Below are 16,470 nucleotides of genomic sequence, written 5' to 3'. Positions count from 1 at the left end.
GTCAAAGTTGAACCTGGAGTCGCACACGCCTTGCATTACGGAATGGCAAGGAGGATCAATGAACATTGAACCGTCCAGATTTTCAAAAAAAAAAAAAAGAATCGTCCAGATTAATGACAAAGGACCAACACATTACTACTACAGCTTAAACAATCCATTATGTAACACATCGTTTGCTACGGTCGAATAATAACATGACTAATTAATGTGGACTAGTACAAAAAATTCTTTGGCAGATCCTGGCATAAATCTTTTTCCAGGCTGCCTACCAATATAAATCGTGGAACGTAGCCTCCCTGAAACACTTCACCACAAGCTCTCTTGTCTCCATGTCTGTCTGCAGCAGCTACGCGTTCATTCCTTTGGTGTCTCGTCAAATGGCATGCTAATGGCTCTTTCACAAGATCCACAGTCTGTTTGTTGTAGTCCAGTGTCGCTAAGATCCGATGCCCGCGGCTCCCTTAGCTTCAGCTGCTGCTTGTTGTGCTGCTGCAGCAGCTGCTGCTGCTACAGCCGCCGTCGCTGCTGCTGGAGACTGGGGTGGAGCTTGGGGTGAAGCCGGGGCAACTGGTGTTGCATGTGGAACTTCAGTGGCCTCATGCTGCTGGTTATTGCTATTGTTGACTTGTGATAATAGATTCTTGATCTGGGCACCGGTGAGAGTTTCACGCTCAATGAGGGCGTCCGCTAGCGCATGAAGCTCCTTGTTGCGAGTCGTGAGAATTGCCTTCGCGTTATTGTAAGCCTTATCCAAAAGTTCCTTTACCTCCTGCTCAACCAGGCCTCTTGTTTGTGTGCTCATGGTCTTCCCATCATCATCGTAGTCGTAGGAAACAAGACCGACCCGCCCACTCATACCATATTTGGTGACCATGGCTTTCGCCAGTCGAGTCGCTTGACTAAGATCGGATGAGGCGCCAGATGTTACCTCACTTTCACCAAATATAAGCTCCTCGGCCACACGCCCTCCCATGCAGACATCCAGTTTTGCCAGCATCTGCTTCCTTGAAACACTATGCTCATCTTTCTCTGGCAATTGTGTAACCATGCCCAGAGCGATTCCCCTCGGAACAATGGTAGCCTTGTGGACCGGGTGAGCACCGTCTGTGTGCATAGCAACAAGGGCATGCCCTCCCTCATGATATGCAGTCATTTTCCTGTTTTCGTCACTTATCACTGCTGATTTGCGCTCGCTGCCCATCATGATCCTGTCCTTGGCAAACTCAAGGTCATTCATTGAAACAGCTTTTGCCCCATCCATAGCAGCCTTGAGAGCAGCTACGTTCACCAAATTTGCGAGGTCTGCACCTGAGAATCCCGGTGTTCCCCTGGCAATGGTCATCAGATCCACATCATCAGCTTTTAGGACCTGCGGTTCAGGTAGACAAGGTCAAGTCAGCTCACTAATGTGGATTGTGGATAACCAATCAAGTACTCCCTCCGATCCATAATAAGTGTCTCAGATTTTGTACTAACTTAGTACAAAGTTGTACTAAACCTGAGACACTTATTATGGATCGAAGAGAGTATTACAAAGGAAATGCATGGGATGAAGGATTTACCTTTGACATATGAGTCTCCAGGATCTGCCGTCGGCCCTCAACATCTGGATTAGGAACCACGATATGACGGTCAAAACGTCCAGGCCTCACAAGGGCTTTATCTAGTGACTGAGGGAAGTTAGTTGCTGCAATTACGATTATCCCATCATTCTGCTTAAAGCCATCTAGCTCAACAAGCAACTGGTTCAGGGTCATCTTCATATACTGTTGATCTTTTGGGTTTCTGCTGCCACCAATCGCATCAATTTCATCAATGAAAATTATACACGGAGATCGCTTCTTTGCTGCACTGAAGAGATCCCTCACTCTTCTTGCCCCGACACCCACAAACATCTCCTCAAATTCACTACCACTGCAGGAGAAGAAAGGAACACCAGCTTCCCCAGCGATAGCCCTTGCCAGCATAGTTTTTCCTGTGCCAGGTGGGCCAACAAGCAAAACACCTTTTGGAAGTTTGCCACCAAGTCGTGTGAATCGCTGAAAAGCATGAAAGGTGCTTGTGAACATAAAAAGAACAAGGCCACATCAGAGAAGATGGAGCGATTTCTACACATCTTTAAGAGCAAAACTAGATTTATCAACTCAGCCTTATGAAAACAGTACAAAAGTGCAAAGTCATGACAAAGCATTAGTATATTTTGTTTTACCAGAGACTTAAACAGCTACAAAATAAAGTGGAGCAAAGCTTTAAACAGAGAGCCAGGAGCCCAGGAGAGCCTTCAAGTGATTCTCATCATATATCAAGTTTCTCTAGAAGATCAGGATGAGTAACTTAGATGGGAAATGCAGTTCCTTCTGAGAGCTTAAAAATCACAACAAAGAGAGGGGAAGAGGCATGACATAATTGATTATAATGTGGAAGACCAGCTGGTTTGGTATAAACTTCAGTGTATGAATTTCAGTACAACATAACATCATATATATAATACCTAGCTGTTTTATATTTTCCTAATTACTGGTGAATGGAAACACATGATTGATAAAACTTCACCTTGGGATCTCGGAGGTAGTGAACTATTTCCTCAAGTTCAGCTTTAGCTTCATCAACCCCTTTGACATCACTAAATTTTGTGCTCGAATCCAAGCTTGGCTGAAGCTCCTCATTCAGCCTAAGGCCTGTATGTAATTCAAAGTCCATGAGAATTACTGCTGAAACTGATTAAGGATCAGGAGATATCCAATGTACATCAAAATGACAAACCTTTACTGATTCCTCTATCTTCAATCAGAGCCCCAACGCCGGAGATTACAAGGAAAGTAATTGCAATGCTTCGGAAGGTACGCCAAAGCTGCTCTTTGAATTGACCTGTTTCTGCTGTAACCATGTGAATCGGTGTACCAGCAGTACCAAGAGCACCATCTTTTGTCAGACGACCAACATTCTGAAATGCTGGAATACCACTACGGCTTTCTTCCTCCCTTGCTGAATTAGCAATTCCTGCATAGAGAAGTTCTAGTGATCATCCATGCACAAATAGTTGCAAAAGAAATTACATGTTACAACGGACAACATGATCTGCCACTGGATAATATCACACGTAAATAACAAATATATTCAAAGCAGTCAGGACATGGGAACTGTAGATTATTGTGAACGGTAACATTAAAATATAAGTGCAGAAATTTACAGTAACAAAGACAAAGGTATGGGTGTAATAACAGCAATTCTCTAAATAAATGTGCAGAGCAAACTGACAAGCTTATCTACAGTATGTTGAATGAGGAATGAACTTGAACAAACACAGTATCTTACAGAAAACAATACTTGTGGCAAAGTAGCAGAAACCACTACCTCTTTGTAATGTTTTAAGCAGCGGGCTGTCATCCAACCTGTCAAGACTGACCAGAGCCTTTACATACTGAGAGATAGCTGAAGAGTTGGAATGTAACGAAGGCTGGCTTTCAAAGATTTGTACAACTCTTTCTGGATCACTTCTATAAATCTCTTTAAGAAGAGAAGCATCACTTGGTGTGTCCAAGTCTCGTATCCTCCGTGCAAAACTACCAACATAGCTTGAACGGTACCTCTCTTGCAACTTTTTAAGAACACTGCCTGCACCAAAATACCAAAACAGTTACAGACAGCACGAGAAAAAAAAATGCTTCCTCGTAAGCAACAACTGAAACACTAGGCCTGGAATATTGGGCACAATTAAACCAGGCACTAGTTTTCACATAAGAACACCAGTTTATGGGGAGAGAGAGAGAGAAGCAAGTTTACCTGCACCAGTACCATTTGCAGGTGTCCTGAAAGGAAATGTACTCGCTAGCTCATTGTATATCACATTTGATGACCGTCTTCCAGTCTGCAAAACAAAAATAGTTAAGAAAGAAAGGTATCACAATTAACGTTGAGAGAAGTATGGAATTATTTTAACGGCAGCAGTAACAAGAGTGAATAGCAATAAAGTACTAGTGACAATGCGAAACAGAGCAAGCAACAGCAATATACTTTCCGGAAGGCTATGCTGTGCCTTGCATTTGCAGTTCGAGCTTTATTAAGGATTGCAGGATAACCCTAACTTCCAAAATTCCAGCCTTAATCTTCGTCCATGTAAGAATCTATACTATTCTGTACAGGACACCGCTTGTCACGCATGATCAATAACTAGAAGAACAATGGCTCATTTTCCTTTAGGACTAGAACCGCGTAATTTTTTCAGAGTAAAAGAAGTAAGATCTAAGGAGGGGAGTAGAGCAAGTACTCTCCGGCTGGGTCGCGAACAACGCCCTAAACCCTAGCACGCAAACGATGGGTATATCATCTCCAAATAAGTCCACACATGGGGGATCTAGGAAAGCCCTAATCGCGGCCAACCCGGCTCCGAGAAGTGCGGCGAAGACCGCACCCGCCGGCGGTAAAAAAAATAGACGGAGGGGGTGACCTTAGAGAGCACGAGCCGCCAGGCCATGGACGTAGGTGAATCAAGGCGAGCGGCGCAGTGATCGCAGTCGGGCGAGGAGGAAGAGGGGGAGGAGGCCGATGGAAGAAGACGAAGAATAGCTGTAGATTTTTGTTCTCCTATGGTGGGCTGGGCCACGGACTCTCTGGACCAAGCCCACTAACGATCCCTAAGCCTAGTAACCCAGTACGCTTTCTAAAAGAAAGTGGCCCAGCTCAAACCCAGCCCGCGACTCTCAGCTCCGAAAAAAAAAAGCTCGTGCAAACCCTAGATCGACCGACCCGCTCCCCATTCGCTGCGAATCCCGCCATTCCTTGTCCTGATTCCCCGGCCGGCGAGTCGGAGCGCAGCTGCGAGGCGGCCGGCCGGCGAGTGGGCCTGACGCGCATCCGACCCCAGAGACACCTTCTGTTCGCTTGTCGCTCCCCCAGCCAACCATGGCGGCGGAGGGGGAGGCCAAGGATACCAATCCCCCCGTGGGCAGCGTCGGCGGCGGCGGCGAGAGCACCACCCTGGAGGAGGGAGTGATGCATGAGGCGGGAGGAGGGCAGGAACCGGAGGAGGAGGACGCGGGTCGAGAGGAGAAGTACGGCGACGCTGGGGGCGAGTGTAAAGATCTGGTCCTGGTTGAGGAGGACCCTGTCGTCCTGCTCGAGGATCCGGACGAAGGTACACCTTTTTTTCTTCTCCCCCAAGGTTCCTGGTCTTGTTCTGTCCATGCAAGAAGACGTTGTGTCTGGCTGTTGCTGTTGCTAGTGTTTCAGCTGTCAGGTGCATTCATTCAAACAGTGCCTAGTAGTTCTATGACCTTTCTGCATAGGGATAGGTAGTTATAGTTACAGAAGAAACGGGATAGCAAGTTTCGGATGTTGCTAACTTCTACTCCCTCCATTTCATAATTCTTGTCTCAAATTTGCTCAAAAATGGATGTGTCTATTCCTAAAGGTGACTAGATACATGTAATATTTTGACAAGAATTATGGAACGGAGGGAGTACTACTTAGCAATTAGTAACTAATTGTGCTTTTGCAGGTGATATTTTGTCACGCGCCGACCTAAATTATTGATCACTTTTTCCGCACTATATACGCTGTTTGTTTGCTACAGATTTGCTAGTTAGTTAGGGGATTTAGTTCTGTTTTGTTTCGTTGTGGCTGGATCAACAGATTTTGCAAACAAGACAGTCATGCCAAGATTGATTCTATTCAGATTTATTTATTTTATTAGTATTAATCAGTCGCTTTTTGTTTATATTTTTCTTTTTTAATTATAATCCAGCAAGAAATCATAGAACTTTTCCTTTTCTCGCTTTTTGTTTATATTTTTCTTTTCTAATTATAATCCAGCAAGAAATCATAGAACTTTTCCTTTTCTGCTTGCCTTCACTAATTTTTTTTCAAGATGTGGTGCTTCATTGATTCATCATATAATGCTCATCACAAATAATGGACTAAATCTCACGTGGCACACCACTAACCCACATAGCACTAGGTCTTGCCGATTTGGCGAGAGCATGAGCAGCCCCATTACAGACTCAATTAGCTCGCATAAAATTAACCTAGAGGGACTGCACCAGCTTATTGACTACAGACAATGGCTCTGGTCCCCGAGCAATCTAGGGAAACAGAATTGGCTTGGGTAATGAGGGATAAGCAAATATGACGCTATCACGCTAACATCACCCTGAGGAAACCAGCTTCAACAGGAAAAGATAAGGCGATCTCAATTTCAGGAACCCTGTCGAAGAAGTTTCTGCTCTCTCCCAGGCACACAGCCTAATGGTCATCACACCTGCCCCCTTCTGCTTAGTATAGGAGAGAGTCCATTTTTTAAGGGAAACATACGACTCTCACATCTTGGAAGTACTGGATTGAACTAGAAACTGTGTGACCATCTCAACATAATCTTTTGTCTTTGTAATGCTTCCCATGTATGCCAAATACAGACAACAAAAACAGTGGCTTCGATGTCAGAAGCGTCAACCAACCAATTAAGGATCTGTGTTGTGTATTCACGAGGTTCTGGAGCTTCAGACAAATTCCAAACTCTGCTTTTATACCAACCCAGATTTTGTTGGCATATTAGCGTAGAAGGAAGACATGGTCAATCGTTCTCGGCTACAGAAATAACAGTCATATCTAGTTGATTGATCGCCTCTGTTGCTGAGCCTCTGTTGGTAAGCAATTATGTGCTTACCAAGTCAATCTTCATGTTTGCAGTACATTGGACAGCCTAGAGCTTTTTTGCATCCTTTTAGTTAGATGCACCGCCCGCATTTCTGCTGCGGTCACAGGTCAGACCAGAACTGTGCTGCCCGGGCCAAGCTATATGCAGAATGTAGATTGTAGATGCTGCTCTTTAGGGTGTAGCCATGAAGCAAAATCAGCACATCCATCCTGATCAACCAGAATATCTAGGTTGTTTACAGCATCAGTATCATTGAAAAAGGTTCTGGCAGCAGCTTTATTCCATGATTGTCCATCATCAGTTAGGAAGAAATTGACACTTTGATCTTCTGGAAGGGGACATATTGGGTAGATTGTACCGGCAGGGGATTCTGTCATACAGTTGTAATGCTTGAGGAAATACTTTTACTATCGCCTATTCTCCACAGAACTCCCAGTCATAGTAGTTTCTTACCATGCATGATACTTCGGAAAGTGTACGAAGCCTATCTTGGAATCACCATCTGGGAAGTAGCGACCTTTAACTACATGTGCACAGAGAGAATCCGGTTTTCTGAAGAGTGCCTTTAATATTGGTTGCTCTGGTAGTTTCCTTAATATTCGGCATGCATTAAACATGAGCTTTGGGGGTTTATTATTGCTTAACTTTCACTCTTTTGTCAATATGTACAATTGTGGACCAAGCTATGCAACTGTTGTGTAGACTTATGTACTGAGCATAGCTCTTACCTGAGCATCATTGAAAAGTTTGTACTTGTTTGGTTGCAGCCGCAGCAACTGAAGCACTTCAGGAAGAAATGAGAGCGCTTGTGGCGTCTGTCCCCGAAGGTGCTGGGGCATCGTTTACTGCAATGCAGCTGCAGGAGCTAGAGCAGCAGTCTCGGGTCTACCAGTATATGGCTGCCCGTGTGCCTGTTCCTACCCATCTTGTCTTCCCCATCTGGAAGAGTGTTACTGGTGCATCCTCAGAAGGCGCCCAGAATTACCCTACTTGTATGTCCTGAGAAACCTGTGCTGTCATCAATATGTTCCTTCATGTAAAAGAAATTGTATCTTCAGTAGATTTTACAAAATATGCATCTTAGTTTACAGTATCTACAGCAGTGCTATCAGGTCCTTCATTTCGTCTCAAGTTTATCATTTTATAACAATGAAAATGTTCTAAAGAAACTCAATGTGAACCAGACATGAAGGCAATTATTAAGAAACTTGATGCACCGGGAATTCTTGCATGTGTGTTTTTCAGGGTTATTCGAGGCATTCTAACTGATTTGTATTGCTAAACTGGGCAGTGATGGGGTTGGCAACACTCTGCTTGGACTTCGGGAAGAGCCCAGAACTAGAACCAGGGAGGTGCCGGCGAACAGATGGAAAAAAGTGGCGCTGCTGGAGAAAAACTATCCCAAACGAGAAATATTGTGAACGACATATGCACCGTGGTCGCAAGCGTCCCGTACCGCTTGTTGTCGAAGATGATGAGCCTGTTTCTGCATCAGGGTCAAAATCCTCATCTGGCAAGGTCGCCGAAGGTGGCAAGAAGACTGACGAGAAGAGCTCGAGTAGCAAGAAGCTTGCAGTTGCAGCACCAGCTACTGTGGAGTCTCTACATGATTGATGATGCATCATTTAGAAGCTCCCTTCTTATTGTAATCCTCAGAAGACTCTAGTCTTGTCTAGCTATAACCTCATTAAGCAAAATGTCTGTGGGAAGAAGCCACAAAAACTCCAGTTTAGTTGTCACTGAAAATTCAGTTTAGGTGTATAGTTTGAATTAGCTTTGTCGTGCCTTCGGCCTTTGGGCAGGCGATGCGGCATGATTGGATAAATCCTCCCTTACTGATAAGTCGCATTGTGACTCAAGAAACCAATGGAAGGATCTGTGAGCGAGACTAGATACTGAACTATTTGATGTGTCTTTTTATTGGCCCTCACAATCGTGTGATTTGTCAGTTGCATAACAAATGGATGTTCCATAATTTTATTCCCTATGGAGATTCAGTTAGCTACATAGATGTCTTGAGTTTCCAGATGTTATTGGTTAATGTCAATTCAAATGACCTGAGTTGCACTGTTGAATGGTTTGAATTCATGTCTGTCAGTTTTGATGATGTGGAGTGATTACTGTTCTTGCAATGTGCAGCTGGATATGTGATTTCAGGTTTTAATGAGCCCTGTGTTCGATGTTTCATGCTTCTGTAGTTCTATGTTATGTTATATATTTGTTCCATCACTGGTGAAGATTGGATGCTAATCAAATTAGGCTAGAATCATTTGAATTTCAATTTGCATGGTAGTAGGATTTCTGACCAGAGCACTAGATTGTTTTCTGGTATCTGAACAATGCCAGTGAGGTCCTGTGATAGATATCATCTTTTCTTATACCTACTTAAACGCCAAAGCGGATCTGCCTTGTTTCGACGTTCTATAGAATCAATGGACGCATGGAGATTTATTTATGCACCAGGAGTACTTGATTCCAGCTGGTAATGGCGCCTGATTTATTCCAGAACCAGTTAGTCTGGATGGTTACCTCATGCATACGCTATACATTCTACCGGTTAACAGCATCCATTTTATTCAACCACTTGCCAAATTTAAGTTAAAAGCACTTTCCCAGGAGGCCCTTATATTGAATGAATTCCAAACAAGCACATCATGGCATGCCCCGCCTGCAGAAATCTCTCCAAAATACAACATTTGTTCATTCAAGGGACTAAATTAATACCGCAACCATCTGCGTGCGACAACAAAGCAGAAACTGTACAAATTAAACGAGACCCGGCGCTGCCATGACACCATTATAACAAGAGCATGGCACAGTATGACAGTCTACCGCTAAGACCCACCTCTTCTTATTTGCCTGTCTCCATTTCAGCAGATACCACACATACTAGTAGTGATTCCTATCATCGCCGTCGAAATTTAGGCCCTGGATGCCCCTCACTGTGGACTCATAGTTCTTCGCGCTCGATGATGGGTGCCTGCCAGAAGACGAGCGCCTCGTGTCAGATGAGTCAGCCATCTGGGGACTCCACCGTGGAACTGCAGATCTTTGGAATGCCCCTGGGCTTGCATCTGTTGTGCGACTACGCGTCTGATCCGCGTCAGTGCTTGGCTCTCGGCTACTAGAGACAGCAGGTCGCCTTGAGGATCCGCTTGACCGTCCCAAGAAAGTCGAACTGGAGAACTACACGTCATTTAAGGGTCAGGTATAACAGACCAATTTTATGAATGTGTACCAAAACACTTCGGGGGTCCACTTATTTTCCTACCAACAGACAGATAGGATGGCATAACTCTTAACAACTTACCACAGCCTCTTTCGAAGTGGATTGGTCATGTCTAATAGGCGACTTCTGTTTGGCTAGGCTGCCTGCGTTTATAGCTGGAGGTGGAACCTGACGCCGCATTCCATCCATGTCTGACCATCCACTTCTCCTTCCCTCTTCAGTAGCTACAACAAATATCAATCCAGTACAGTAAACAAAAATAACCTAGAAGCTTTGCAAATTGGCAGCAAACTGCATGGAATCAAACAATGCCCAAAAGTTTATTACAATTCATCTAGTTCTTCACAAGATTATGATTACCATTTAAAAAGTTTCCAGATAAAATTACTTATGACATTAAAAACCAAAGGGGCAGGTAACGAGCTTGATCCCTGACTTCATGTTAATACAACGTAACATTTTATAGTCTCGAGCAGTTGTAACACATTCTGAGCAAAAAACTCTATTTTCGAGAGAAATACCATATTACTTAAAGAGTCCATATTTCAATCAAATATATGTGATAAACTATCCAAATATATCAATGATAACAAATACGAAATTATAGACAACGGAACTGCCAGGAATTTATCTTAAGTAAAAGAATTAATAAGCTACTCTAGAATCCACCGTTAGATTGATAAATACCTGACTGCCTATTATTTGCCATTGGAGCCATCCCAGAGCTTTGTCCTGCTGGCGGGACCTAAGATAAGAGGACAGGAACAAAAGGTCAGACATAAATCCCCATGCGCACACGCATTGAAGAAAGGTGGAAAAATAGTTTTTAATACATCGAGATATCATTGCCATAATGACCCTACAACATCGTGATGCCCCTCCAGGCCATCGAGTCTAGGCCTCGCGATAAAATCAGGTCCGTGGCATCACTATAGCTTCCTGTGTCATCGCTAAGTCATCGTCTCGACAAAACGAGCTCCGCCACAGAGAAAATATGACGTCACAGTAGAGCAGAGCAAGGCAAGGCGCACGCGGGAGGAAGAGGCAAGGCATGCGCGGGAAGGAAAAAGCAGCGGGCGCAGGAAGGGAAAGAAAGGCGCACGGAAGGAAAAGCAGCGGGCGCTCGGCAGGAGGGAAAAGGAGTCATGCAGCCTGCTTCTCCCGTGAGTGCGTAGGCCAGACAGAGAGAAAGAAGAAGAAGAGGGGGGCGGGAGGGAGAGAGGAAAACCCGGCGGCCGGTGCACTTCTCGTGCTGCTTCAAGCTTCCATCACCTCCAGATCTGCCTGAGCGCGGGGATGCTGGCCCCCCTCAATACCAGATATTCCTCTCTCTGTTCTGGTAAGGCACGGGATGAAACTTTACAGTGAGGAATAGTTCACGGGCTGTGCTTTGCAGCATACTATTTCTTTCTTTATTTTTATTTCCCTTTTCCATTTTGTGCGATGCTGAGATTTTCTGTGGCTATTTACGATGTATCTGCACAGGGTTATACACTTACTAAGTGGTGTGTTCTGACTTAATTTGGTAGCGGGTGTGTACTGTAATTTAATCTGCCATCATACTAAGTTGGTATTGTGATTTATTTGCCTGCCATACTAAGTTAATTTGTGTCTATGAAGTCATCTCGCCACACGCCATAAGCTTTATAATGTTGTGAAGGGGGTCAGTCGCCACAGCTCGCCATAATGTTTTAAAAACTATTGGAGGAACAGTTGAAATACTGACCATGATACGCGGTGGAGCACTGGTCATCTGTGACTGTTGATACTTAAGAATCGTCCAATCAAAAACATAATCAAACTGAAACCCTGCAGTCAGAAAACATTGCTCTATCAAGATTTAGCATTTGGCAGTACTTAGATGTACAAACACAAATTCGTCATTAAACTGAATCGTCAGAATGTTATAGGTTTACAACATGCAATAAGTATACCAACCCTCTCGAATGAAGAGGTCTCTGAATAATCTCTTCAGATACTGATAGTCTGGTGTATCTTCAAAGCGCAGTGAGCGGCAGTAATGGAAATAAGATGCAAATTCAGTAGGAAATCCACGACAGAGAGCCTACAGTTAAGAGAATAAATGCAATTAAAAAACAATGTATCAATGGCGGCGAATGCAGGTTATAGAGAAGAACATGCTACCTCAGTTGAAGTAGCAATTTTCCTTTCGCTGATTTTCTCATACTTCTGTTTCTTGTTCCCAGCTTTCAGACCCTGCCATGGAAGACTGACAGCAACAACAACAACAACAACAACAACATGTGTTAATAGAGTATAGATAGAGAGGCAAGAAAAAATTGTGTGGGGTATGTTCAACAACCTTCCTCTCAAGAAGTACATCAGCACATATCCAAGAGATTCCATATCATCCCTCCGGCTTTGTTCTATGGAGAAGTAGAAAATCAAATTACAATTACACAGACAAATACATGGAAAGATAAGCTTACAACGACCAAAGAACAGTTCATGCCTCGAGTCTAAGTACAGCTACTGACTAAAGTAGTGCAGGACCAACACTCATGTTAACTTACCAATTCCAAGATGAGTGTTTACACTCGCATATCTTGCTGTTCCTGTCAGGTTCTTGTTCTCTCTGTGATTAAATAGACAACCATCATATGCTTAATCTGGAATTGTTAAATCAACACCAATAATGTATTTTTCCACTAATTTAAAGTCTATTCATACAAAATTCAGGCATCGACAATAAGAAAAAGAGCTTATGACATGAACATAAAATAATTATGTCACCCAATGTGGCAGTATCTAAAGAACAGCGGTAACTCAGAAAATATTGTGGAATGCATCTATTTCTCTTCAAGTAGGCCAATAATGGGATATATTAATATAATTACCTATATGGAATGTGTTGGTGCGTTGATGTATCCCTGTACTTCTTAGCAAGTCCGAAATCTATACAATAAACCTACAGATATATGAAAGATATGGATAAGAATACCTGCAATTCTTCCATCAATGAACGCAGATCAAACGAAAATAGCGAATACCTGATTTGCCCTTTTCCCAAGTCCCATGAGAAAATTGTCTGGCTTGATATCTCTATGCAAGAAAGACTTGGAATGAACGAATTCGACTCGATTGATCTAGAGAAGACGTCAAAAGGCCACATAATCAAATGAAAGGGGTGAAAGTAAGGTTGAGACCAAAATAATGATGTCATGGTGTAACAGTCCTCTGTAGGATTTGACTAAAGGAAAAACAAAGTGTTAATTGTACAGCATACCATTTGATCAGCAAGCATCAAAACAGTTTTTAGAGACAGCTTCCTGTTACAAAAACTGAAAAGATCCTCAAGGCTTGGCCCCAGTAAGTCCATTACCAAAACATTGTAATCACCCTCTACACCAAACCACTTGACATTTGGAATACCAGCTGCATAAAAAAGAGGAAGATCACTTGACTCATCAGTTAGAAAAACAAGAGCCTGGATTAAGTAAGACCAAGCAAGTGAAAAGAGAAAACTTATATTACTTCCTCCTTGAAGTATTCTGTATAACTTTGACTCATACAGCAACTGTGGATGCTTTGTCTTGACATTTTCCTGAAAAAAAACCGCAAAAAAAATACACAAATCACACAGCATCATGTAGGAAACAAATCATATATGTGATGGAATTACAAGCTTAAAGTTAAGAGATCAAGCAAATGAATTCTAGTCTACCAAAATGAACAGAAGGCTGTATATGTGTCGAAACTACACCCGTCTCCTGGAGATTCATGTTTTTTTGGCAGCTATAACCAAACCAAACTGCATTGCAGAGCAGAACGAGCAGTAGTATCTCATATGTTTTCACAGACACATACTCTAACAGCTTTTGTTTTGCAACCTCCATGTATTACAAGTCCATACGCAATAGTTAGACATGGTGAGGAACTACCACAAATCCCCCCTAAATCTAGCATCCAGTTCGACCTCCGCATCCTAGACATCGGGACCAAAATCACAATTATAGACAGGGCAGACGCGGAACATTGAGGGGGGGGGGGGGGGGGGGGGGGAGGGAGGGACTCACGAGCTTAATCGCGACCTCCTCGTTGGTCTGCACGTTGGTACCTGATAACGACGAAATTCGTTAGAAATCACCTGGCAACGAAAGACGAAAGCTTTGGGACGAAATACGGGATCTTGCGGGCGGAATCGCGGACGAACCGAGGTAGATCTCCCCGAAGGAGCCGCTCCCCAGCTTGCGGCCGACGCGGAACTTGTTGCCGATGCGCGGCTCCATCGGGTGGATGGACGGATGGATCGACGCGCGCGCGCCGAGCCCGTCGAGACGACGATCCGTGGAAAATCACCAGAAACTCACGGGCCCTGCCATGGCGGGGATCGGGATCGATTCGGCCAGCTGCCCCTGGGGGGAATTTGGGGACGGGAGGTAGGGCTCGAGTGGATCGGAGTGAGGAATTGGGGATTTTTTTTTTTTTTGGTTCCTCCTCTTCTTCTTCTTCTTCGGTTCTCTCCTCTCTTTCTCTTTTGTGCTGCTGGTCTCGTGTTTGTTTGTTTTTCGCAAAAGCACCACCGGCTCCGAGGGGGGCTACAAGGGCTAATTGCTAAGAAATTGAGGGGGCGGCTTGTAAGATGGACGGATAGCCCACAGCTTCTTCCTCTCGTTTAGGACAAGCCAGGAAGTTGCTCCTTCCTCAAGCCAAACGCCCATCCACTGCCCGTACCTTCCTTCGCGTCTTGCAAAACTTAAAATTTCAACTTTGTTTCTAGCTTGTGTTTGCCAAAGCTTGTATTTAATCGGTCTTTTTTCATGCCAAAATCCTAACCCTTAGAAAGAGGAATGGAAGCAAAACTCTCTCTGATTTGCCAAAGTTTGTACTACAGCCTACCAAAACGTATTTTATTGGGCCCGCGCTAGGCATCGGCCGACGGATCGCGCGCGCGGATCGGCCGCCTCAGCCGTTGGATTAGCGTCTATCCAACGTACAATGTTAACTGTTAGCTTGATCAGCATGTAGCCTGCGCATCTACGCGTCAAGATGCAGCAGCGCACACAGCAGCCTAGCCTGGCCCATCACATGAAGCAGTGCCGGCCAGCTGGCGCCTGTGCGTCGCATGCATGTTGCGCTCAATCTCTCGAGCGCTCGCAGCAGCCGCCCGCGCATAGTCAACGGAGCTGTCGCCTGCCTCTGGAACCGCCACGCGCCACCACAGCAGGGCTGCCGGGCGCTCGACTTTGCGCGACCTGACTTCGCTTCCTCCTTTACATCTGTCGTGGTAGCCTTTGGCCTAGAAGGAGAAGCACCGTCCTCGATGTGTCCCGGATTCCCTGTGCCCGGCGTTGGCACCGAAGAAAAGTGGTTAGTGCATTTTGATTTATTTTTTTACGTTGCACGTTGCAAACGGTGGTTCTACATGCCGCCTTCACCATCTTCTTCTTCTTGCAACATCGCCGGCCTGGCCTCGCAGCACCGAAGGTCACCGCCTCCAACAACGATGGTCCCCGCTCGCAGCACCACCACCTTTGCCTTACAGTACCGCCGGTCAGTCCTCGTAGCATCACTGCCTGCCACTCGCAACATCGCCGCCTTCTCCTTCCAGCATCTCCGGCCTGGCCTCGCAACACCGGCGGCCACAACTTGCAACACCAAAGGTGACCACTCGTAGCACCACCACCTTCTCCTTGCAGCGACATTGGTCTGGCCTCACAGCATCACCGCCTACCGCTCGTAGCACCGCCGCCTTCTCCTTGTAGCATTGCCGGCCTAGCCTAGCGGCACCGGCGGCCACCGCTGGCAACACAGACGGACCCCGCTCGCAGCATCGCCGCCTTCTCCTTGCAGCACTCTCGGTCTAGCCTTGCAGCATCTCCGCCTACCGCTCGCAACACCAACAGCCACCACTCGCAACAACACCGGTGGTAGCCATGGCAGCTGGATCGAGAGAAGGCCTGAACGGTTGGATCCGAACAGGTTTGTTTCTCGAAGAGAAAAAAGTGGAGGAGAGTGGTGTCACACAGGGGGATAAAAGGATAATAATGTGGGTCTTTTTTGTCGCAAAAGGCCACACATTGAGCGTAGGAGGCCCAGACGCGTTCGATCCATCGGTGAGCAACAATCATTTTCCCCATTGTTTTGTAAGAAATCCTCAACAATTCTAATAAATCTTGAGAAAATGAGTTACAAATATGTTATGTCCGATCGTTGCGACATCAAACACCCACATGCAACATTTTTCTATATGGTTGCAACATAATTGTGACACGGGTCTTTCAAAAAACATCCCAAATCTTGAAACATTTTAGCAGTGCCCGTGTAGCAAAGAATTATATGCGACAAATTCTGATTCATTGACAAAAAAAATTAGCCATGCCCATGTGGCAAAAGAATCAAAAGAAAAACAGGTGATGTGGTCACGACGGCGACGGGCAGGTGTGGCTACAGCAACGTTCCTCCTTCCAGCCTACTCCCTTCGATCTAGATTAGTTGTCTCAAATTTCCCCAAATATTGATGTATCTATATCTAAAAAGCATCTAAATACATGTGATATTTTGACAATTAATATGGATTGGAGGGCTATTTAATTTCACTTTGCCGTCAGTAAAACTCAATGCACTA

At 44.8% G+C, this 16,470-nt stretch overlaps 3 protein-coding genes across 3 annotated transcripts; 1 reads left to right on the top strand and 2 right to left on the bottom strand.

The window, feature by feature from the left end:
• Positions 1 to 92: 92 nt before the first annotated feature.
• On the bottom strand, positions 93 to 4,605 carry LOC100839911 (ATP-dependent zinc metalloprotease FTSH 5, mitochondrial). Its single transcript, XM_010232647.3, has 7 exons — positions 4,448 to 4,605; positions 3,784 to 3,868; positions 3,355 to 3,615; positions 2,764 to 3,000; positions 2,554 to 2,678; positions 1,563 to 2,039; positions 93 to 1,369 (listed from the first exon to the last, which is right to left on the bottom strand). Exons 1-7 carry the CDS (start codon positions 4,472 to 4,474, stop codon positions 437 to 439), a joined length of 2,145 nt encoding a protein of 714 aa, XP_010230949.1. The 5' UTR covers positions 4,475 to 4,605; the 3' UTR covers positions 93 to 436.
• A 96-nt stretch (positions 4,606 to 4,701) lies between these two features.
• Positions 4,702 to 8,657, top strand: LOC100839603 (growth-regulating factor 11). Its single transcript, XM_003567733.4, has 3 exons — positions 4,702 to 5,134; positions 7,420 to 7,644; positions 7,944 to 8,657. The coding sequence occupies exons 1-3, from the start codon at positions 4,903 to 4,905 to the stop codon at positions 8,264 to 8,266; spliced, it is 780 nt and encodes a 259-aa protein (XP_003567781.1). The 5' UTR covers positions 4,702 to 4,902; the 3' UTR covers positions 8,267 to 8,657.
• A 587-nt stretch (positions 8,658 to 9,244) lies between these two features.
• On the bottom strand, positions 9,245 to 14,355 carry LOC100839299 (casein kinase 1-like protein 2). Its single transcript, XM_003567732.3, has 14 exons — positions 14,056 to 14,355; positions 13,919 to 13,959; positions 13,377 to 13,446; positions 13,129 to 13,277; positions 12,893 to 12,988; positions 12,740 to 12,810; positions 12,416 to 12,477; positions 12,205 to 12,268; positions 12,027 to 12,111; positions 11,820 to 11,946; positions 11,608 to 11,690; positions 10,569 to 10,626; positions 9,963 to 10,105; positions 9,245 to 9,838 (listed from the first exon to the last, which is right to left on the bottom strand). Exons 1-14 carry the CDS (start codon positions 14,129 to 14,131, stop codon positions 9,542 to 9,544), a joined length of 1,422 nt encoding a protein of 473 aa, XP_003567780.1. The 5' UTR covers positions 14,132 to 14,355; the 3' UTR covers positions 9,245 to 9,541.
• Between the last annotated feature and the right edge of the window lie 2,115 nt (positions 14,356 to 16,470).

This window comes from Brachypodium distachyon, chromosome 2 (genome assembly GCF_000005505.3).
Source record: "Brachypodium distachyon strain Bd21 chromosome 2, Brachypodium_distachyon_v3.0, whole genome shotgun sequence".
NCBI lineage: Eukaryota > Viridiplantae > Streptophyta > Magnoliopsida > Poales > Poaceae > Brachypodium > Brachypodium distachyon.
Note: the sequence above shows the minus strand (reverse complement) of the source record. Positions and strands in the feature narration are given on the sequence as shown.